At 43.1% G+C, this 23,501-nt stretch overlaps 1 protein-coding gene across 2 annotated transcripts; it reads left to right on the forward strand.

Moving 5' to 3' along the window:
* ctdsplb (CTD (carboxy-terminal domain, RNA polymerase II, polypeptide A) small phosphatase-like b) lies at positions 1-23,501 on the forward strand. 2 transcript variants are annotated; one of them, XM_083782895.1, is made up of 8 exons: positions 1-935; positions 14,472-14,635; positions 15,038-15,070; positions 17,441-17,542; positions 19,556-19,612; positions 20,594-20,686; positions 22,312-22,497; positions 23,175-23,501. In XM_083782895.1, exons 1-8 carry the CDS (start codon positions 860-862, stop codon positions 23,298-23,300), a joined length of 837 nt encoding a protein of 278 aa, XP_083639021.1. In that variant the 5' UTR covers positions 1-859; the 3' UTR covers positions 23,301-23,501. The 2 variants fall into 2 exon arrangements, with proteins under 2 accessions (XP_083639021.1, XP_083639022.1); XM_083782896.1 differs by lacking the exon at positions 15,038-15,070.

The following is a 23,501-nucleotide window of genomic DNA, read 5'->3' on the forward strand; positions in this document are numbered from 1 at the left end:
GAGAGCATGCATCGGCGGCCGAGGAGGACCCCCACCCAGGATAAGCCATGATTATTATTATTATAAATAATTCGATTCGACTAGTGTCTGCCTGTTTGGGGAAAGTCGTGTTATATATTATAGTATGTTAGGCCTATACAGAATTACAGAATAACAATAACAACATGGTATAATAAATCAACATGTCTCGTGGCGGGTTTGTTGTATAAACAATAAAGCCATTTGTTTTGGGGTTTTATTTTATTTTATTTTTTTATTTGTAATTTTTCGGGGGCGGGGGGACGGGGGACTCGCTCGAGCGACGTACGGCGCGAGCGAGCGGGATCCTGCCTGTCTGTAGGCTGCTTCTTCTCAGAGCCATTGAAATTCTCCTCCTCCTCGAGCGTCGGTGCTTTCGGCTCGAGCGCTCGTCACATTTCTGTGTGTGTGTGCGGGGAGATCGGTCATTAGCTAAAAAAGCTTCTGGCTAGTAGCAGCTAGCTTAGCGGCTAACTGGCTAACTTGTGAATCATTTCGCCGTTGGTTTTTTTGGGATTGTTTTTTTTCTTTTATGTTTTTACGCTTTGTCCTTGGATTAATTAATGTGCAGATATCGCGATAAAGCGATAGCATTGGGGGTTTTTTTTTGCCTTTTTGATTTTTTTCTTCCCCCAAAGCCCTAAATGCCAACCCTTAACTGGCTCCCTCCTCCTCCTCCTCCTCCTCGGACGTTAGCCGTTGTTAGCTCTGTGGGCTAATAGTAACCTGAACGTTTTTTTAAAGCTCGCCAACGAAGCAAGCAAAAGGCTTCGCTGGCAGTGGAAGGAAGGAATACAAACAAAGTCGGGAAACTCAAAGAGGAATAACCCCATCTGTCTAAATGGACCACACGTCCATAATAACGCAAGTTTCCAATCCCAAGGAGGAGGAAATTCTGTCCTTTAACCAGGAGAAAGGTAAGTTAAAGGGGCAATAGTGTTAAGAGTTGTACTTTCTTTAAATGGGTTTTTTTTCCCTTTCTCGCGGGAGCTTTTAGCTTTCTTGCATACACAGTCAGTAACACACATGGCGTGTTTTCTACAACAGTGCCATCATTTTAGATAAAAAAACATTGTCACATTGGTTGTTATGAGTCTCTCGTCGACACTTATTTAGGCACATACTACTACGTCATTTTTGTTTGAGTGTCTCGGGGTCGCTCGACCAAGTATATATTCTAAACTAGCATTTAGCCTTGTGCTAACTGGTTAGCTAGTAACTAAGTACACTGGTTGCCTGTGTATGTTGTAGTGTTATAGGGCCTTAAAACAGCACTATAGATAAAGATTAGTCAGTCTCCTGCCTCCAACTAGTTTATTGGTGATGGAGGCCTTCTGTCAGCTTAGCGCTTATTGCTTTTGTGTTGTGGTGTCTGTCAACCAGTGTGTAGGAGTAACATCTTTGCCCATTGTCAGTCCAGTACCTGTATGCTTTATGCGATATGGCTATGCATGTACTTTAAGAATGTAAAGCATAAACACTGGCCGTGAATTATAAAGAGGACTTTAAGAAATTCAACAAGTTCTATTTTTCTTCAGTTCAAGGGTGTGTGTGGGAGGTTGTAGTAGTGAGAAGTTCTGGAGGAGAGCTGCCTTGGCTGAACCAACATGCTGGGGAAAACTGCGTGTGTGGGAAGCGGCATGCAAAATGTACAGCTGACTTGTAGTTGCATTCTATTTTTAGACGCGAGCCTTTTGTATTGACTCTGCATCATGCCTGTGACCATACAGTGTGTCCACTGTAGTATTTATTCAGTTAAGTAAATGACAACACTCAATGAATTGAATTGCTTGCACAAAGTCATGTGCAAGAAGTGCATTAAAAATTTGGACCTCATTGGTTGAAGTATGTGGAGTATGTGACCATAAATCTGATTCTGAGTCTGATTCTAGACTCTGCAGATAATGGCATGCCCATACTCTGTTTTGACAAGTAAACTCAGTACTTAATGGGCAACGGATTAACAGCCAGACTTGTGCTTGAATTGAAGCCAGGTATGGGTTATTGGGTTTGTCAAAACAGAATCAGTTCAGTTCTTGACTCAATTCAAAGGAGCTTTATTAATTGGCATGGGAAAACATACGTTTACATTGCCAAAGCAAGTGTGTGTAAATAAAAAAATATCATAAACGTTGAAAATGGGTAAAGTAAATGCAATTGGAACAGATACTTTGTAAACAGAGCTATGTCACATTGCGTCTTTATATACATGTTATTCAGGGTATAAAGCTTTTTTTAAACAAATGGCAGCAATATTTTTGCAGTAACTTTGGGACAAATGACAGCATTGTTTTCCTCAAGATTATTTAAATGGTATACAAACTCTTTCTCTGCCGCCCACACACCCCTTTTGATCTCTCTTCTGTTACTTATCTAAACCTCATCTGCAAGTCCATGGCTAATAATAATATTGTCCCGTCCCCCCTTGCGTTGTGGCCGCTGCGGCTGGCTTTCGGGTCATTCAGACCCACGGGTAGTGTATCAATATCACGTCTCAAGCTACACCCCACAAACCATTAGTAATGTGAGACCTTAAGTCTCTCATCCTGAACAATGCCTTTTCCTCTGAAAGGAGCAAAGGGATCCCATCCTCTGCAACTCTCATGGAATCTCTAGGCATGGTCTGGTATGTATGGGGTGGACCGACCTATGTGGGTGTCGAGGGAGAATTTCATTACATTTGAACCATAACCTAAAACCTACATGGCTATGATTCTGGCTTTAGACTTCTTAAATATCAACATGGATGCCTAAGATTCTAATAAGAACAACACACTTCATCTGTGCTGGCTATTTTATCTGATTATTGGTTTAGCCACAGCAACAAGTAAGCAAGTCTTGTTGTTACATGTTCAAAGAAGACTAACCTGTATTAACAAGAAGAGAACCTTTTTCAGTTTGCTTGATCTAACTATTTTTTATACTTGTGGCCTTGTATGCGTTGTGGCTTCATGAGTAAGTGTAAAAAATAAATAAAAAGTTGTCAGTAAACCAAAAGGCACTATTAATAAATGGTGTTGAGGAGAGCGAGGTTGGCATTGTTTGTGCCACCCCCATGATCTCTAGCGTTCTGTTCATTGTGCATCGCAGGTAGAGTCCATGATAGAGGGGGTGGCACAAGCAATGAAGCATGAAAGATTATTTATAGTGATATGGTTGTCGGTTGTCATTTTTCAATAAAGGCAAAAAAGACCCCTCTGCATAATTGCACATATCAACATCGGCAGATATCTGTTTTGCGGCTTTCGCCGTAGGGACAGACAGTAGGCTGACAGGAGATGGGCGAGTGACATGCAGTAAGGGCCGTCGGATCGGGAGTCGAACCCGCGGCACACTGCCAGGCTGGATTACCAGCCAAGGTGCCTGGACCGCTGAGCCACGGCCCAGGCCTGTAGTTGGATCCTTGTTGACATGTTTACACCCCACATGTCCTTTAGTCTCTGAGACATCATCAACGTTGTATTCAGGGAAAATCTTATTTCTTTAGTAGTAATCATAATATTGCAAGAACGCAACATGTGATTACTCTTAATGTAATTTGCGCACACCTAGACAAGGATAACAAAGGTCTCATGACTGTCATTTGCGCATGTGTTATTAAAACGTTTTAACTAAAGCTTGAAAATGAACACATGAGAGGGTGTTCTGACAGCTACTTCTGTGTGAATTGCTCGTGGTGTTAATGTTACTGTTGGCCCAATACCTCTTGTGAATGAAAGAGTGCCCACACACATTCTTTTATTTGCTGTAAGTGTTTAGTGACTGTGTGTATAAACGGCAGATATAATTTGTGGCTCTCGTGGTAGTAAGTAAAGGTTCTTTCTTCTTTGTTATAAAGACTGAGCATAGCTGGAGAGTGACATATATTCAGATATTTCTTACTGCATGTAGTCTTGTGTAAAGTGGCAGGCTGTCAGCGTCGCTGTTTTGTTTCTGAACCATTCTCTCTTCCAGTCTCCTTCACATGAGTCAGAGTTTTCCTCTCAGGGCCAATGCAAACATTACCATGATGATGATTACAAGAATGGTATGGCAGTGTGACAGTGTCTGCACTGCAGCCTTTCTTTCCCTGCCATGATTCGACTGGGTATTTTGGTAGAAGAAACAAAGACGGACTGTGAGGGATGGATGGATGGATCCCTGGATTGGAAACGTATTTGCAACGACTGGCCCAGCTACTGACCATTACACTGAGGCGAAGGGCAGGTGGCATGATGCTATCATTATAATCTTCCATTCACTGTAAAAGTCATTGACTTTGCCAACATTTTACAATGCAACCCGTCCCAACAGCTGCCCCTCAAAACATTTAATCAACCACACTAGAGTTGTTCCTATACCGATACTGGTATCGGTTACTCGGGCCGATACCACCCTCAAGTACTCGTACTCGGTACTCTGAACCCGCCCCGATAATTTTACCCGAGTACCAAAACATCCAATTTTTTGACACTAGTCTAACCCAATACTGCAGCAAAATGCCAAAAACAGCCGATCTACAAGCATAAATGACAACTGACAAGTGTAGATCGGAGATAATCTGCATCTAAGGCATCTAAGGCGGTAAAATAAGTAGTTACTCAACAAAAATAAAGTACTCGTATTGGTACTCGGTATAAAAAATAAGTACTTGTATTTGTACTCTGTCTGAAAAAAATTATATCGCGACAACTCTAAACCACCTCTTTGTGCTAATTTTGTTGTTGTACAACAAAGTATATAGGTAGTAGTGGTTAACAGGTAGCTAGGCTCCTGTTGCTTGAACAGGCTTCAAAGTGTCTGAGGAATTGAGCACCTTTGCCCTCGGTGTACCTCTGCTGGCTGTCCTCCAGCATGTGCCTGCATTTCACACTGTTTGAGCCGCCAGGCAGGCAGCGGCCTAAATATAGTCGCACTGGCCTGCTGGCCACAGCTCTGTTGACCTCATGGCCCAGGATAACTACTTGCAAAGTTGACAGTTGCCTTCTGTATTTCAGTACTCTCCAACTAATGTGGAGTTTTTTGACTGTGTGGTATCATGACCTTTCAGGTGAAAAATTGCTAGTGGATCTTACTGGATTTCTGCTTGGTACCGACTCGACTCACTTGATTTAGTTTTCCACTACGGAGGATTGTACCCTTCAAGGCTTCAATGCTGGTCATCACAGCAACATGTTTTCTGAAAAAGCTATGTTTCTATGTCAGTGGGTCTTTGATTTTTCTATAAAAAAAAGCTTGTAGCGCGCCACTCGGTGGCGCACTATGAGCTTGTAGATCTGCTATTTTTCAATAGCTAAAGCACAACATAATGCTAACACCAAAAGGGGTTCCCGCCCAAAATGGGTTAAAAGATTATGTGGTCAGGAAATGATTGCTATATTATGTAACCTGTACCAGAGATGGCATCTTTACATTGTTTTGGGGCCTTTTTAGTGATTGATCACAGTAGGTTGACAGGAAACCCGGAGAGAGAGATGGTGGAAGACTGACTCGCAGGAAAGGTTGTCGGGATCGGGGACTCGAACCTGTGACATGCTGTCGGGCTGGATTACCAGCCTAGGTGCCTGGACTGCATATGCAAAAAAGTATCATTGGCTGTCAGTCACTTAGAAACTCTGCAATAGTTTGTAGTTGTCCAACTGAGTTAAACTGTAATGGTTTATCTTTCATGTTTAGTTTGTGTATTGCCGTTTGTAAAGTGCATTGTGTGTAAGCCTTGTGTCCGGGTAGCTCAGTCGGTAGAGCACTTGCCTTAAGGTGAGGTTTTTGAGTGGTGCAACCACTCCTTCAACGAGCTTGCAATGTCCTCGTACCTGTTTGTGTGTGTGTGTCTGTGTATTAGGATTAGGTAAATTCCCAACACCTGCTAAATCCTCCAAACCTGTAACTTGATTGGAATCAATCTCCACTCACACTCCTCTCAGTCATGCAGCTACACAGACACATCCCAGGCACACTTTGGTAGGCCTATAGCCCTGTCCTGTCCAACAGATTTTAATAAAATAAAAATAAAAAACGATTATCGATTATTAATTTTCATAATCGATTTCGGGTCCTATTAACTATAATCGATTCATCGGACCCATCCCTATTTCATGCTGTTGTATATGTTGCAATATATTTTGTGAATCTGTCACTTCGAAGTCAGGAGAGGCTAGTGGCTTTAGCATGTTTCTTGGATGTTTTTATTTGCTGAAAGTGTTGTGTTGTGTAGTGACTGTGTGTATGAACAGCAGATATAATGTGTGGCTCTCGTGGTAGGTAAAGGTTCTTTCTTCTTTGTTATAAAGACTGAGCATAGCTGGAGAGTGACTTGTATTCAGATATTTCTTACTGCATGTAGTCTTGTGTAGTGGCACGCTGGCAGCTTTTTTGTTTGTTTTTGGTTGGGCACTTGCAAGAGTCTCTTATGGATGAAGTGGGATTTCAGTTATTTAAAGCAGCTACTCTACTCGGGGTCGGGCTGGCTAGGGCCTTGATTTAGACACGGAGATGAATGGGCTCCTCTTACATGGTATTTTTTACCCTCTGCCGGTGACTCACTGCTCTGTTGTGGAGCCTCAGAACAATGTTTTATGGGAGTGCTGTGTGTGTGTGATGGGCGCTGTTGTCAGTGTTTCGGCTTGACTTTATTTCAACCTGACAGCTTTTGCTTCTCATTTAGTGTTGCCACTGTCGCACATGTCTGTGATTTACATATTACTTTAGAATAAAACACATGTAGTTCATATTTGTATGGCATCCACATTCTTGCATCAAACTAATTTTGTTTTTATCAATACATAGTTGGATGACTGACAGAATACAAATTTATGAATTGAAAAGTGACCTCTCCGCCTCCGACCAAGTCTCCGTCTGCACCTACAGTGGGCTGCTCACACCATCCGTGAGCTAGCCCATTCTGTTTTAACTAAACATTTTGTTATACTTTAACTCTACAAGCTCGTAGCGCACCACTTGGTGGTGCGCTATGAGCTTGTATATCTGCTATTTTTGAAAAATCGTGAAAATGCGGCACAAATCTTTAAATATACGTTCTTTCAGAAGACTTGTTTTTTATTTCGACGTCAGGCCTAAATGGGCTAGAGGTGGGTATTGCCTGCAACCTCATGATAGATATGTATCACGATACAGAGGCCACAATACGATATATATATCGATTATACGTTAATTCCAAATAATAACCATTAGGGCTGTGTATTGACAACAACCTCATCATCGATCACGATACTAGAGTCCTAGATCATCGATTGCCGAAGTTTTCACAAATGTATTGTCAGAAATGTTAAAAGTTCCCAAATCAATTTGGGATTTGCAATGCAACAGATTTAATCATAGATATTGTAACTTTCAGACAAACTGATCCTGATGTTAAAGCAGAAGGGAGTTCCAACCACGCCTCTAGCCTGTGGCAGGCCAGTCTGGTGCATCTCAGAGGCAGGACAGGAAAAAAGGAGACAGTTTAAGCCCTCATTTTATTAACGGGGTGCTTTTACTGATAACCCTGATAATAAAATAAGGGCTTAAACTGTCTGAGTTGCTCCAGTGCCTCCTTTTCTCTGGATTCTGATGTTTGTTTGTTTTAAAGTCGCGTCACACACAGCATTTCCTGCCGTACTATTGATATGGTACGATTATCGGCAAGGAATACGATTACGATACGATTATTTCTATATTGATTAATAGAGCACCGAAGTCTTGACGTCAATATCGGTTGAGGGTGCAAGACACTGACAATATCGCAGAGACAGAAATTACTTCCGTGAATCAGGGGATGAGCGAGTGACGTCAGGACTTCGGTGCTCTATTGAACCCACCACGGCGTGAGCGAGCGCAAGTCGCAAGTCACAGCCCAGAGCGGACTATTTCACTGGGTGCAGTACTTAGTTTAGACAGTTTTTGGTTCAGACTAGTCATTGGTTAGACCAGTCATTAGTCCTACTACTACAACCTATCTCAAACCCTCACCCTAAACCTGACCTCTCATGGGGCAGCACACCTGAACCTAACCTTAACCCATGTCTAACCAATGACTACATTATGACGTTATGACTACATTATGCTTATTTGAACTTAAATGAACTTCATTTGCAATATAGCTTTATTTACTACAATCTGTGGATTATTTGTTCTCAGCTGCTTATTCCCCGTTTGTGTCTGGCAGCGGATTAACCCATTTAGGCCTGACGTCGAATTAAAAAATCGTTCGCTCTGAAAGAATTTATATTCAAACAAAGATTTGAAAGCCTGCAGCACAGATATCCTGTTACGTGTATTTTTCATAATAAACAAAACCTTTATAATTTTTGAATACAGAATGAGATCATATCAACATTGGTAATATCGGTTATATCAGCAATTAATTATATCGATATCGACCAAAATGTCTTATCGGCACATCCGTATGTCTGTCTACTGTCTGTTGTAAGAGAGTTGCAACACTCGGAGTTAAGACACACACAAACCACTGATCTCGATTCTCTACTGTATCTTACCAGCTTCCTGAAGTTTATTTATTTATTTTGGAGGGAAAATCTCCACACCAAGCCTTGAGGAAACCATATACTTAGTACCGGTACTTTAATACCAGTTACTTCTATGAACTTTTATATTTATGTATTACTCTGAAATTGTGAAATATATTTGGAAACACTCTTTGGACAAACTACTCAGTCTAGAAATGTAAATTTATTTTGGAGGGAAGATCCCCACTCCAAGGAAACCATATACTTACTAGTTACGTCTATGAATTCCCTTTTGGTAAAATGAAAATTATTCTTAACTTAACTAATTTATAATTGAAATTGTGAAATAGAGTCGGGCCCTGAATGATACTCGATACTATTTGAAGATCCGGATCCACAGATCCAGTCCGGCTCCATATATGCAGATCTAGGTGATGATCCAGTCTTCTCCATGTATAGTTATCCAGGGTTTGATGAGGTCAGTGTCACGATCTTCATGTATGGAGAGGGCCATATATGGAATGTGACGTGTCACGAGGCGTAATGGGCTGACGGCCATATATAGTGGCGTGACTTGACGGATGGACGGACACTCGGACAGACGGGTCTTGCAGGTTTTCATAGTAATCTGCAACCTACAGTCACAATTATTGTATGTACGGTTCCAGGTCCTAAATTAGCCATTGATTGTGTTCTGGCCCACCATCTACTGTCTTTGAAAGAGTTTGGCCTGAGGCCAAACTTATTTACTGACGATTCAACAAATGTCTTCTAAATCATGACAGTTTTCTTGAAAAACCTGTTTCTATGTCAGTCTATCTCAAACATGTCAAGGACCCCCAAAATATATCTGTAATTGGCTGCTGACCCCCATCTGAAAATATGTTGTTCCAGGGACCCCTCCCATGAAGCAAAGATTTGAGTTCAAAACGTTCACTCTGAAAGAAGATAATTCAAAGATTTGCGCCACATTTTCAAGATTTTTCAAAAATAGCAGACCTACAAGCTCGTAGTGCGGCACTCTGTGCCGCGCTATGAGCTTGTAGATCTGCTATTTTTCAATAGCTAAAGTACAACATAATGCTTTAAACACCAAAAGGGGTTCCCGCCCTAAATGGGTTAAAAGCTTTTCTGCTTTATTTGGATAGAGTGAACAGGAAACGGGTAGTTACACGCATCAAGGTTGTAGTAGGCCATTGGCACCCCATTTACCCTGCATGTTTGAAATAAAGATTATTAATTAAGTTGTTAATGAAGTTGTATCCCGTGCGAGACACTATGACTTTATAAGATATTAAGATGTATTTGTGCATTCCTGTGTTCACACTGACTGGTGCTGTGAATCAATACACTATTAACTAATTCAAAACAACCCAGGAATTTTCAGGGGATGCCACTGCCATCTCTTAACTGCTCAAGTCTACCATGGTGTTCACCAACGGAAACACTTGCACTGCTCAGTGCGCATAAACATTACCAAGAAGGGTGTAGGAGCCATGAGGCTTCCTACTGTGCTGTGCTGAAGTCACAGTCCAGCCAAAACCATACAAGACCAGCTTGTGTGGACAAGGAGGAGTGCATCCCGAATCTTACACAAGCACACAATTATACGATGTGTCAACAACGGCCACAAACCCACCCACGAGTCTGGGCCGCAGCACACAATCCTGTGCCAGGGAGGGAGGCTGGTGAGCCTCTGGAATAACACATTTTTCCTGGTTAAGACCCATGCTGCAGTTGTTGTGTTGTCACACCTACTCCCTAATGATTTATCAGTGTGCATGTGTTCACAGCCTGCTGCTGCATAAAGTTGACCAGACTTGCATACACCTAAAGACCATGAAGGGGACCGGGGGGATTTTTGCAATGCCAAATCATTAGCTAAAGAAGCACCTATTAATTTGTCAAGTATTAGCTAGTAGTGAAGTCTTGACATCTGCAGCAGTAGATTTATAGGGATGCAGCAATTGGCCAAATTGCCGAATATGCTTTTTTTTTGCCACTATTCGGCCGAATAGTTTCGGTGGCCGAATATTCGGTGCATCCCTACAGTAGGTAATATTAGGTATGTGAATTATAAAAATCATTCTGAAATCCTTTGTTCACTAAAGCATGGAGCTTATAGTACTACAGCATTAGCAAGGTTGGACCTATTATCAATATATTGTAGCCATGAACCGCAGATGTTAGGTCCTGTAACTTGTTACGGGGTGACTCACCGTGACTTTAAGGGTCTTTTGTGTGAGAATCAACAACATACCGTAGAAGACGCTGCCAGTTCTAGTAATGATGAGTCATTTAATAATGGCAACTGCCTCAATGTCTCCTGGTTTTATTATAGGACAGAGCAAACGGCAACAGTACAAGAAACGAATACCAGACGAGTCGTCCCTTTACCAACTCGCCCCGGGCGTACCTCCGGCGGAACTGTGCGGCCTGGTATTCCTAAAGTAACCGAAGTAAATTATGCTTAAACCTAACCTTATTCCTAACCTTAACCCCAGTAAAACTATGCCTACACCTAACCCTATGCCTAAACGTAACCCCAGTAAAACTATGCCTAACCCTAAACTTATTTCTAACCTTATTCTCAGTAAAACAAAATAAAGAATACAAGAACCGCGGCACCGAGCGGTCGGTGTGTGGTCGGTGGAAAAATTAATTCATACATACATAGACTAGACTAGCAAGCAGCATAATCATCTTTGTGCCCACTAAAACAAATCAAGGACCATAGGCTTTGTTCGTTGGATACAGTACCATTTTAAAATGTTCTAACCTGGTGTTAATCAAAGGGCTCACACTTGATTTTGTCCATGCGATGCCCCGCTGTTGCAGGTATCTGTCAAGTTAGGTATTTTCCAATGGATTGGATCAGATGGTGGTCTTTTTATACTGCGGAAACGTTTGGCAGCGTCAGGAATTTCCTACACTTCCTGTTTTATTCCCCTTCTCTGCGTGTGCAGAAGTAGGAGTAGTAGAAGTAGTAGAAGTAGGCACATGTTGACCGTTGAAGTGTTTGCCATGACCATCAACAACTATTTGTTGCACTTGACATACAACTCAACTTTCATCTGCTGTTAGAATATTATTGTTTCATGTTTTCAGCACTTCATTGTGAAAATGAAAAGGCAGGTCAGACTCAAGTTTTTGTTCCTTTTTTATTTTTTAATACATTCCTTGCATAATTCACATTTATTTAGTTCATCACAGTATCTCAGTGAGTCTGTCTGGAACTGAGCATAGATTGTACTCTGATCAGATACAGAGTGGTGTAGACCTTAGAGTGGCCTCATTGAGGGGGCAGAAAACAGCACTCGCTGTTCATGCAGCACTGGACAGTGACTAGGTGGAGTTTTAAATACATTGTTTTCAATCAGCAACTTTAGGCATGTGTGCAACATGACAACTGTTTAAAGTATTATACGGTGACAACTAAAGTCTGTAATGTTTATTGTTTATGTTGTACTATTACTAAAATAAAGGGATTTTAGATCATTAGATCATTGCCTGAGTCCAGTGCTTTCTGCCAACTTCCAGTCCAGGACTTTTGTAACTATTCTTCTCCAAATAGCCGACCTTGATATAGCCGCACAGAGCCTGCCATTGGACTGGCAAGAGGCCGTAATTAATTTGATAGTCCGGAAGTCGATGAAGAGAGAAAGAGAGAGAGCTTTTCATGCAGCCCAGGAGTCCAGGACATGATCCCACGTTTCCTTTTGTGTTTTTCGCGAAGGTCTTCGGTTGTCTTCTGGAGGCCGCCCGGCCTGCCTGGTTTTGTGTTCTGAGGGGGGTAAAGTGAGCCTTGGGTGGGTCATGTCAGTGGGAGGAATGCAGCCCTTGTATAGGCTGAGAGGGGGTCCGGATGCCTCCAGAGTAGACCCCCCTCCCCTGTGTGAATGTCCAGGCTGCTTCACTCGCTTTACCTGCCAGCCGGAACACGGCAGCCAGGCAGGGAAGAGACGTAGGCCGGCCTTCCAAAAGGGAGGCAGCCGCTGAACCAATCAACGGACAAGAGTCAATGAGAGGAGGAGCATTCAGCTTTCAACTTGTCACTATTAATAAAAGCCCAGTGTCTGATTTAGGCTCTGCACTATGTCCCTGGAATGAAGGGGGGGGGGGGGCTCTGTGAACTATGGGTGATCGGTGACAGTGGCGGAAGGTTCTTATAACGACAGTGGGTGCCCCCCACCCCCCTGCCGCAGCGGGGTTTTTTTTTTGTACTTTATTTACAGTTTGCTAATAAACACAGTGGTGCGCTTTCAGTTCACAACGAACACATTAAATTGTTTCAGCATCTTGTTTCAACATTTCAGCATAATCAATGATCAACAGTAAATAATTAAATTATTTCAGCCATAAGCGGTGGGTGGATTTTACCTTTAGGTAGGCTAGAATTGCATGGGACGACGACGCAGATTTATTTATTTATTTCCCCCAGATGGTCTAACAATATCATGATTTGACCAATTTATTACCAATCTCGTACACCATTTCTCACGAAAGCAAGATCCTTGACCCAATTACAGCCACAGCACTTACCTTTTAATTAAAGTAAAAGTAGTCTGAGGAAAATGAATTGTTCTGTTCCCCGGACATTGTTTTGGGATATTTTGGCTGAGATGGCTCTGTCTGTCTGATGGCTCTGTCAAGTAAGAGATTACCCGGCGGTGTTGCTGCCCCTCCCTTCCCTCCCTCCCTCCCTCCCGGCTCATGGCTCATGGCTCTTTACAGACGGGCCGACGGCACACAGACAGCAGCCTCTCCGCTGTCAGTGTCAGACTGTCAGTGTAGTGTCACTGGAACAAAGCCACCGTATTAGCATTTGAATACCTGTTCTGTGAACACCGTAAAGGTGTGTGCCTACGTGACAAAATTAGGGGGAGGGGAGCTTCAGCCTTCAGTCAGTGGGTGCTATTTTGCTTGCTATTGTGTCAGTGGGTGCTTCAGCCCTCAAGCACTCCCGGAGTTGACACCAAAGTTATTACCTGGTTGGCTCGAGTTCATTTCGCCTCAGGGTTTCCCCTGGGTGCCGTGTCTAGTATTAATATATATACTCTAAGATACAGAGTGGGGAAAAATGAAAGGGGAGTGGGGTTATCGGGGAAGGATAATTTCCTCTCCCTTGGGCCTGCTGAAAGGTGGATTTTCAGGGCCGATTTAAAATATGTAAGTGATCTGCATTTTTTTGAGGGAGGGTGTCAGGCCACGCCTGGGTGGCCGTGTTGTAGAAGGAGAATTTATTCCATATTGCCTCAGGTCTAAATATATTGCAGTGATAAATGTAGACTGCTATCTCTTCTGGCTCGTCACAGGAATTATCAGTTCACGTGACAGCTAAGGACATGACCGTGAGTGGTTTAGTCCTTCCTTTATTTGGACTGTTGAGTGCAGTCTGCACAGGTATCAGCCACAGTACAGTATGTTACAGTATGATACAGGACTGTTGAGTGCAGTCTGCACAGGTAACTATCAGCCACAGTACAGTCTGCACAGGTATCATATCAGCCACAGTACAGTCTGCACAGGTATCATATCAGCCACAGTACAGTCTGCACAGGTATATCAGTATGCCAAAAAACACAGCCCGGAATAGAAGCCGTTTGAAGTACCCCAGCTTTAGCCTGCTCATTCCTACAGTCTAATTAAGAGTGCAGGTCTGCATATCGTTGCTGTTTGTTGCAAAAACCTTGTATCTCCACATTTCAACTTTTTTTGTTTCTTCATAATACTTTGTCGTACAAGGTGGAAATATCCGCACTACAAGCCTGCAAGCATGTAGATCAGACAGCTATTTTTAACATTTTGCGAGTGAAAGTGATACCGTACATTGTGCCTGTGGCTTTTATATAAATATGGACGAACGAAAAGCATTAAGAGATAATGGATATTTTGGAACACAGGTCCCCCCCCCATTTCTTGAGAAGTAACAGTTTTGGACATAGTAGGCAGACAACGACGATATTCACTGCAGTCTAAACACCCCGTCCTCCTCTTGTTTTGTCACAGCGTCGCATCAGTCCAACAGCAGTCTAAAGAAACAGAGGAGTCGGAGCATCTTCAGCTCGTTCTTCTGCTGCTTCCGCAACTACAATGTGGACACGCCGACCTCCCACACCACCTCCAGCAGCCCCCTGCCTCCACCTGTGGAAGAGAATGGATCCCCTCCCAAGGTGAGTACCCCCTTCCCCCCCACAAAGAACACACAACGTATGAACGTACCCCCGTTGAACGTGAATAGAGTCAACATAACAAGCTGTGTTTTCACAGTGACACTCGGAAAGATAATTGCATGTTACAACATTCACCTGTAACTCAGTTTAACACATCATCATCATCCGTCATTAAAAAAAAATATATTATCCTCTGTTAACTTTTAACTATACGTTTTCATCTGTTGTAAATTGTCCATGAGTGTGAATGATGGTGTCTTTTTGGACACTTTTCTTTTGTGTTTTTTTCTCCTCCTGACTCTTTGTGTTTTGTTCTATCTCTCTCCTCCTGACCCTTTGTGTGTTTGTGTGTGTGGTGTGTGGTGTGTGGTGTGTGTGTGTGTGTGTCTCTTGGTGTTGTAGTGTGACCAGGTTGAGGTCATCCCTGTCCCTTGTGTATGTATTGCCTTGTTTTTTTTCCTCCCTCCTGTTGCTCTGCATGCATTGCAGGCCCGACTGGGCCACTGGTGGGCTCACATCCTGCCTGACGTGGGCTCTGGTGCTCCGGCTTAACCCAGTCCATTGCCAGTGGTGGAAAAAGTACTCGCATTCTTTACTTAAGCAGAAGTACCAATACTGCAATGTAGAAGTACTCCGTTACAAGTAAAAAAGTACAGAATTCAAAATTTAGTACCAAAGTATTTGTATCAAAATGTTCTTAAAAGTAACTATTAACTTTTTTCAAATGAATGTAGTGGAGGAAAAAGTACAATATTTGGATCCGAGATGTAGTGGAGTAGAAGTAAAAAGTATTGGAAATTAGAAATACTCAAGTAAAGTACAAGGTACTTAGTTACTTTCCACCACTGTCCATTGCTATACTTCAGCAAATTTTCAGCTGGGTGTAAATATGCAATTAGCCATATATGGGAGGTGTTGCCTCAGGTGTTGCCTCAGCTGCATGACTCATAATTAATAACGCTCTATTGGATCTTTATAGAAAACGCCTCGGCACTAACAGTAGTAGAGGATAGCCCCTTGAGATGTATCATCTCGTTTTAGAGGGGGTCCTCTAAAACGGTACCGATAAAAGTTTTGCCGTTTTGCAAATGAGAAGCAAAGCCGATGAATGAATATGCCCCGTCTAGCCACAGCTGAAATAAAATGGTTTCGACGCGGTCTCTGCTCAGCTGAAAACCTCACTAGGAAGTTGGCACCATCTACTGCTGAAAGGGTGGTACATTTAGCCTCTGCCTGGAACGTTTGGGTACTCTGCCAGCCACTTATTGCATGCCAAACAAGTCATCATCATGTGAACGAGAACAAATGTTAATAAAAGTGTAATTATCTTGTCACAGACAGTCCCGCGCCCCCGTCCCATTAATTTGTCCATAGACGTTTCAAAGAGTATTTATTTAAAGCCTCGGACAAAGCCAACTCGGCTCCTGACAACTCATGACAGTAAACACAATGTTTTGGGCCGGACAAATAATTGGAAGGAAGAGAAACGCAAAAACAAGTAGTGTTTTACCCTGCCCTTTTTTCCCCTTCTTTCTAACTATTTGTTCATTGTCATGATTTGTCATGATCCCATGCCCAGTTGTCGTTGTCTGGGGCTTAAAGGTCTTTAACCCATTTTGGCCTGAGGTCGAAATTTAGAAAATGTCTTCAAAATCCTGACAGTTTTCTGAAAAACCTTATGTTTCTCTATGTCAAGAACCCCAAAAATTATATGTAATATGACTCTGCCCCCCCATCTGAAAATATGTTGTTCCAGGGACCCCCCCCCCCCCAGAAGCAAAGATTTGAGTTAAAATGTTCACTCTGTAATAATATATATTCAAAGATTTGAGGCACTCCTCCTCCGCGTCATCAGTGCCCATACCCGAAGGCGGGGTTGGCGAAAGGGCCTTTCTGTGTGGAGTTTGCATGTTCTCCCCGTGTCCCCTAGGGTAGGTACCCTCACAAAAACATGCAGTAATCCTGGTCTCTAAACTGCCTCCCCCTGGCCAGCCGGGGCGCCTGATGGAGGGGAAAGGAACTGGTTGGAATAACGTGTTCCTTCCACGCGATACGTCCAACCAGGGAAACTCCCCCCTGTCAGGTGTAAAAGAGCAACTTGGACACTCAAGCATGAAGGAAGCATGAGTTAAGTCCGTTGCTCTCCCCAGGTTGGCGGAGGGTGTGTAGAGCCCAGGATCACATTAGATGATTGACACAGGGGTGAAAAATGGGTTACAAAATCGTGGGATAAAATATATATATATAAAAAAAAAAGATTTGAGGCACATTTTCACGATTTTTCAAAAATAGCAGACCTACAACCTTATAGCGCGGCCGTGCTATGAGCTTGTAGTTTGTACGTAGTTATTGTTAAATTCAGGGGGAATATCCACAAAGCCACAGTAGCTGCTAACTTTTGACGCATGGCGCCTGTCTGAGAATGTGTGATTTATTTAATCTCTGCAGATTAGACAAAAAAAATTATAATAATCTGAGGGATTAAAGACGGCATTTCAGTTAGGGGCTTTCCCTGTTGACGGTAAAGGTCAACCAAGTTAACACGGTGCTTGCTTATTTGCTCTGCATTTCACGTTAATTCATACGATCAAATTATGTCGTTGTTATTGCTCTCTCTTGCTCATGGTCTCACTCTTTCTGTCAGATGCCTCTCACCCTATCACTCTTTATCTTTTCTCTCTCTCTCTCTCTCTCTCTCTCTCTCTCTCTCTCTCTCTCTCTCTCTCTCTCTCTCTCTCATATGTACCATCTGCCTCTCTTCCCTGGCCCTCTCTGACCTGACATACTCTGTCTGCCCCCCCGCAGCCTCCAGCCAAATACCTCCTACCAGAGATGCACATATCCGACTATGGCAAGAAGTGTATTGTGATCGACTTGGATGAGACCCTCGTCCATAGCTCGTTCAAGGTAAAAAATCACACCCGTGTGAACTGAGTGGTGCAACTCTCCTCTCTCTTTCCCCCCCCTCCTCTCTCTCTCTCTCTCTCTCTCTCTCACAACAGCGCCCCTACTGGTACTAATAGTCATACTCGTGCTCATTAACGTCACATAGGCGGACACAGAGTCACGGACATTGCTGTTCCTTGGAGTGGTTGCGCCACTCAAAAAGGAACAACAACCCGAAGTCTAAAGGCACATTCACACACTGGACACAATACAAATGAGCATATTAAAAATATTGCTTGAATCATGGTAAATGTGTTGCTCTGTCGCATTGACACCAGACTAACTGGATACTAAGCCAGACAGACTCATATCACAATTGTTTTTGCCAGCGGCAGATTCTCGTCTAGCCACTGTGAGGCTATAACCGTTTCACTTGAAGCCATGTTACCACACACACACACACACACACACTGGCTGTCACTCTCTTCACCTTGCCAAAAATCACTTGAGTTGAAAGTGAAGTTCCAATTTACTGCTCCAGGAGAGAAAAAAACAAGCCCATTGTTTGTGTTGCACATTTACATGTCATGAACTTAATATTGAATTGCATCGCTCAAAGAAAATCGCAACACGTCCACGTACTTAAGTCTACTGCTTTCAATTTTAGGTTGGAGTGTAAGCAATCATGTTAAAGATGTCATTTGACAAATTGACATCCAAATAAGCCTTTGTTTGACCCACCAATAGAGGCTATGCACCGTATGACATCCTCATCATACCTGTAAGTTATGCGGGAACGCCTACTGAGTGTCAGAAAACTACTTTATGGCCTTGACAGCCCATACGACCAAACAGAAAAGTCCTATCTGATTGCATTAAACAACATTATATGACATTAAACTCACTTCACCAATCACTTTGCCACTCACTTGTGAACTAAATACAAGAGAGCGAAACCATTAAATCATTGTGTAAACAAAGTCAATTTAGTGGATTAATGACAGGCAATACCCAAATTATGTATTTAAGACTCTTTATTTAATACATATTCTTTTCATCAACAAGGACCAACTAATGTTGGTGTAACTGTTTACTTCCCCCCCTGCTTTTTTCCCTTCAGAATCAGAAGCCTTTATTGCCATGACATGTAAACATGTTAGGAATTTGGTTTAGTGGACAGCAGAGTACAGTTACAACATTAGGACAAAGTGCAAAACAAGGACAAGACAAGTGCAAAAACAACACAATGGTGCAATGAATAGTGAATAAATATAATGTGCAGAGAGTTCAAGTGTTCAGGTCAGTTCAGTTCAGAGCACAAGTCACTCTGAGTGGGATAGATTGGGGTCAGGGGGGGGGGGAGGTACACACACCACCAGCAGCATTGAAGAGCCGGATAGCCGTGGGGGAAAAAGCAGTTTGAATGTCGGACCTTCACAGTCTTTAGGGAACGCAAACCTCCTGCCTGAGGGAAGCCGGGGGCAAAAAGACTGTGGCCTGGGTGGGTGTGCGGGGTCGGACATGACCCCCCCCCCCCCCCCCCCTCATGTTTTGTTACATGAACGTGAAAGTTCTCTGAATGGTTGGGGTCACAACTCTCAGAAAGTCATTTTAGTGCTCCCTCTGCCACTCCTCCTCCTCCTTCTCTCCTCCTCCTCCTCTCCTTCTCTCCTCCTTTCTGCTCCACCCCCCCATCCAGTTCCTCCTCTCTCTGAGGGCTGCCATCTTGTTGGATTACTAGAAAGGTTGAGTGGGGAGAAGGAGGAGGAGGAGGAGGGGTTTGTTTTGGTGGTGAAAAGACTAGGATTATTTTGTTTCTTTTCCCTGTGAGATTGACATGCCGTTTGTATGGGGTTAACGCATGTGCGCCCTCTGCTGTTCAGCTGCAGCATTTCACCATCTGTGAGACCAGTGACGCATGTGCGCCCTCTGCTGTTCGGCTGCAGCATTTCACCATCTGTGGGACCAGTGGGTGCTGTGAGACAACACTGACAAGACATGTTGTTTTTGTTTTGTTTTTATTCCTTCACACAGCCCATCAGCAATGCTGACTTCATAGTTCCTGTGGAGATCGACGGTACTGTTCACCAGGTACATTTTGAACGTATTAACTGAACCCCGTGGGGTTATGTTATGTTTTTTTTTTTAAACCCATGATTCAGGACGGGAACCCCTTTTGTTTGTTTGTTTGTTTGTTTGTTTAAAGCATTATGTTATACTTTAGCTTTTGAAAAAAATAGCAGATCTACAAGCTCATAGCGCGGCACCGAGTGCCACGCAACCTTGTAGATCTGCTATTTTTGAAAAATCGTGAGAATGTGGCACAAATCTTTTGAATATATATATTATATTATTTCAGAGCGAACATTTTTAACTAAAATCTTTGTTTCTGGGGGTCCCTGGAACAACATATTTTGAGATTGGGGTCCGGGGGCCAATTACATATAATTCTGGGGGTTCTTGACATGGAAAAAGGTTGAGCACCACTGACATAGAAACGTAGGTTTATCTGAAAACTGTCATGATATTTTAGAATTTAGAAGAGTGACGACTGGGCTGTGACCCTGTTCAAGTAATCCAGGATAGGCTGTGTGCATTCCCTGTTGGCCTATTCATGATTACTTGCACTGGGTGGCAGCCGTGGACCTCAGAGGAAAAAGACAACGCATGTCCATGACGTTGGGCATTTCTTCGTTTTTATTTTATAATCACAAGAGAGCACGTTTCTCAGCACCAACCGCGACTGGTGCATATAGAAAAAGAAAGACACTTGTGTGCTGTGTTTTAATTTAGCGGTAAGTTTTACCGCATGCAAGCTTTCATTTTAAAACGGCGTGGATGCACCTGTGTGCAGGGTCTCTGTTTATCAGATGTAAGAAAAGGAAAACGGGTTGAGAACCACTGGTCTCTAACGTCATTGTTCTGTGTTTTTGCTGTTGCCTTTGGATGTATGATATGTTCTATGCTCTTTGTGACCTTGTTCTTAAAAGGTGCTATATAAATAAAGCTTTATTATTATTATTATTATTATTTTCTATGCTTCCTGAACTAAAACCTGTTGCGTTGCTCCAGGTGTATGTGCTGAAGAGACCCTTCGTGGACGAGTTTCTTCAGAAGATGGGCGAGCTGTTTGAATGTGTGCTCTTCACGGCTAGCCTCGCCAAGGTTTGTTGAAGTCTAACGCAATTTCTCTTCTGGCATTCACGTTGGCTACACCAGTGTTGATTTCGTCGACTAAAACTAAGACGAAAAATGTTCGTCGACTACCTTTTTCCACTGATGAAAACTAAATGAAAACGAAGCTATGATGACTAAAACTAAGACTAAATATATTGACAATTTCGTCAAGAAATATAAACTAGATTAAAATGTTAGGAAGGGACTAGTGCAGGGTTCCCCAATAGGCGGCCCGCGGGCCATTTGCGGCCCACAGAGCGCACCCTTGTGGCCTATGAAATAATTTCCAAAAAAAAAAGAAAAAAATGTTTGTTTTTTTTAATGTTTTTTTAAGTGTCCCAGATATAAATGGCATTAAATGGGGGTCAGTAGCCTATGCATGTCAAACTGGGCATCCTTTTCAAATGGGGTCTTGCCCTGAAAATTAATTTTCAGGGCAAGACCTCGACCTCGTGCGTGCAGACTCGGCCCCCAGCCTGGTACGCTAGTCAAAATATGGCCCTTGAGTAAAATTAATTGGGGAACCCTGCTAGTGGATAAGAAATCCAGTATAACTAATTTTACAATTGGTTGCATGCTGAAAATAGCAGATCTACAAGCACGAGCTTGTAGATCGGCTATTTTCAGCAAGTGTAAAAACAGTCATTACGACGACATCAAGGCCCTCGACTAAATCACCTGTAGATTTAGTCGACTAAAATCTTATGATATTTAGTCGACTATAACTAGACGTAACACTAAAACATTACTATTCAAGAGACTATGACTAAAACTAAAATAAAAATTTGCTGCCAAAAAACAACACTGGGCTACACGCCGCTGGTCACCTCGGCAGCCATAATAGGTAGCATTTTGTTCATGGTCTGTTGTCTGGTGGTCTTGCTATGCTAACATGTCACAACTTCCTTCTGTTCTGGCGCACGCCCTTGTCTTTTTCATAGTAAACCCCAGATAACATGGGTAAGTCGGACTGAAGAGAAAACCGTAGTTATGTTAAAGCCCCCAATATTTTGAAGACTGCCATGTGAGCTAGAGGCTAGCAGTAAGTGATGTCCATGTGAGCTAAAGGCTAGCAGTAAGTGATGTCCTGTAGTTGTTAGTTCCCACGGCATTTCTGCTTCTAGGTCAATCAACTGTGCTCTTCCTCCTGTGTAGTTTTTAGTTTGCGTGCACATTGTTTTGATAGCTACCTAGATGTCAAGTGTTCAAACATGTTGCATTTGTTCTAATTGATATCATGTGCCATGATACATCTAAAGCATTGTTTGTAGTAGGGATGTCCCGATAGCTATATCTCGCGTTGTGTTTATAGCTATATCTCGTGTTGTGTTTATAGCAGACTCCTCACTAAAATGTGCACTTGCAGTTTGGGCAACTCCAAAGCAAACTCCACATGTCCCAACATTGTATTTACCTGCCATAGTGTCAACCCCTTACCCCTGTGTTGGATCTGTGGTTAGACTGGCATATTCGCTGATACCGATATGACAAATAATACTTTTCCCGATACCGATACAGTATCGGGACATCTCTAGTTTGTTCATAGTGGACCATAGTATGACATGGCTATTCGGGTAGTATCATATAAGTCTATAACGTGTGGATCCGAACAGTATGCTGACCCTGTGGCCGACCTGCTGGACCAGTGGGGGGTGTTCCGGGCCCGGCTTTTCCGAGAATCCTGCGTTTTCCACAGAGGGAACTACGTCAAAGACCTCAGCCGGCTGGGAAGAGAACTCAACAACGTCATCATCGTTGACAACTCGCCGGCATCCTACATTTTCCACCCTGAAAATGCTGTAAGTTTACTGAGAAAATGTGTAGAGATGACGTCAGGTGAGATTAGTCATTTGTATCCGAGCCTCTTTGCTTTAATTTGTCTGTTGTAAAACGATGAACTGCGATGAATTGCTATTTATTTATTCAACATGAATTGTAAAGTTTTGCATTCTTCTTATTTATTGGTCCCCCTCATATGATGTTTGTACTTTTTGTACAAATTCCAATCAACTCTGTTGACATGGCAATAAAGTCTTGAATCTTAAGGGCCTTGCAAACAGCGAGCGAGGAATGCACACGTTGTTGCCTGGATCAATGACAGGTCTGCTACAGGTCTGCTCAAGAGGGGCGCGACAACGCAAGCGTAAAAAAAAAAGCTAAACCGAATCCAAGTCTGGTGAGTCGCGGGTAGTGTGCAGTGCACGTAACGAGCACGCTCGCAACAAATTCACGGGTCCGCGCTCACGTAAATACGCTTGCGTTGTCGCACTGCGACTTCTCAGAGCAAAAACGCAGGTCTCATTGAAAATGAACTATAGGCGCGTTTTATCTCTACCAGTTTGTAAGGCCCTTTTAGGCTGTAACGATTATTACTCGACGACACTTGAATATGGTGTGTCGTCAATGCTGGTGATGAAGTCTTACCGAAGCCGTTACTTAACCGGTAGATCATTGACACTCTGACCCCATTACGTAGGTCCCCGTGCAGTCCTGGTTCGACGACATGAATGACACGGAGCTCCTCGACCTGCTGCCTTTCTTTGAGGGACTGAGCAAGGAGGAAGAGGTCTACGGTGTCCTGCAGAACCTCAGAGGCAGGTAGCAGTGAACGCAGCGGCAGCACCGCTGCTAATCCGTGGCCTCGGTTCTCTCTCTCCTCTCCCACATCGCTCTCCGCTCCCCTCTTACGACCACATCTCTCGGACTCAGGCAGAACCTCCCTCAACCTCCAGCGTCTTGGAGTCTCACTGTGGAAACGTCCTTCCAAGTATCACCCCCCCCCACACACACACACACACACACA

This window comes from Protomyctophum parallelum (genome assembly GCF_964188405.1).
Source record: "Protomyctophum parallelum genome assembly, chromosome: 14".
In the NCBI taxonomy this organism is placed as follows: Eukaryota; Metazoa; Chordata; class Actinopteri; order Myctophiformes; family Myctophidae; genus Protomyctophum; species Protomyctophum parallelum.

What these genes read in the sequence shown, in the direction of transcription:
- ctdsplb (XM_083782895.1), top strand. Translation starts at nt 860, where the DNA reads ATGGACCACACGTCCATAATAACGCAAGTTTCCAATCCCAAGGAGGAG. An exon ending in AGAATGGATCCCCTCCCAAG is followed by an intron (nt 14,636 to 15,037) that starts GTGAGTACCCCC and finishes TTGGTGTTGTAG; the next exon opens with TGTGACCAGGTTGAGGTCAT. An exon ending in TCGACGGTACTGTTCACCAG is followed by an intron (nt 19,613 to 20,593) that starts GTACATTTTGAA and finishes GCGTTGCTCCAG; the next exon opens with GTGTATGTGCTGAAGAGACC.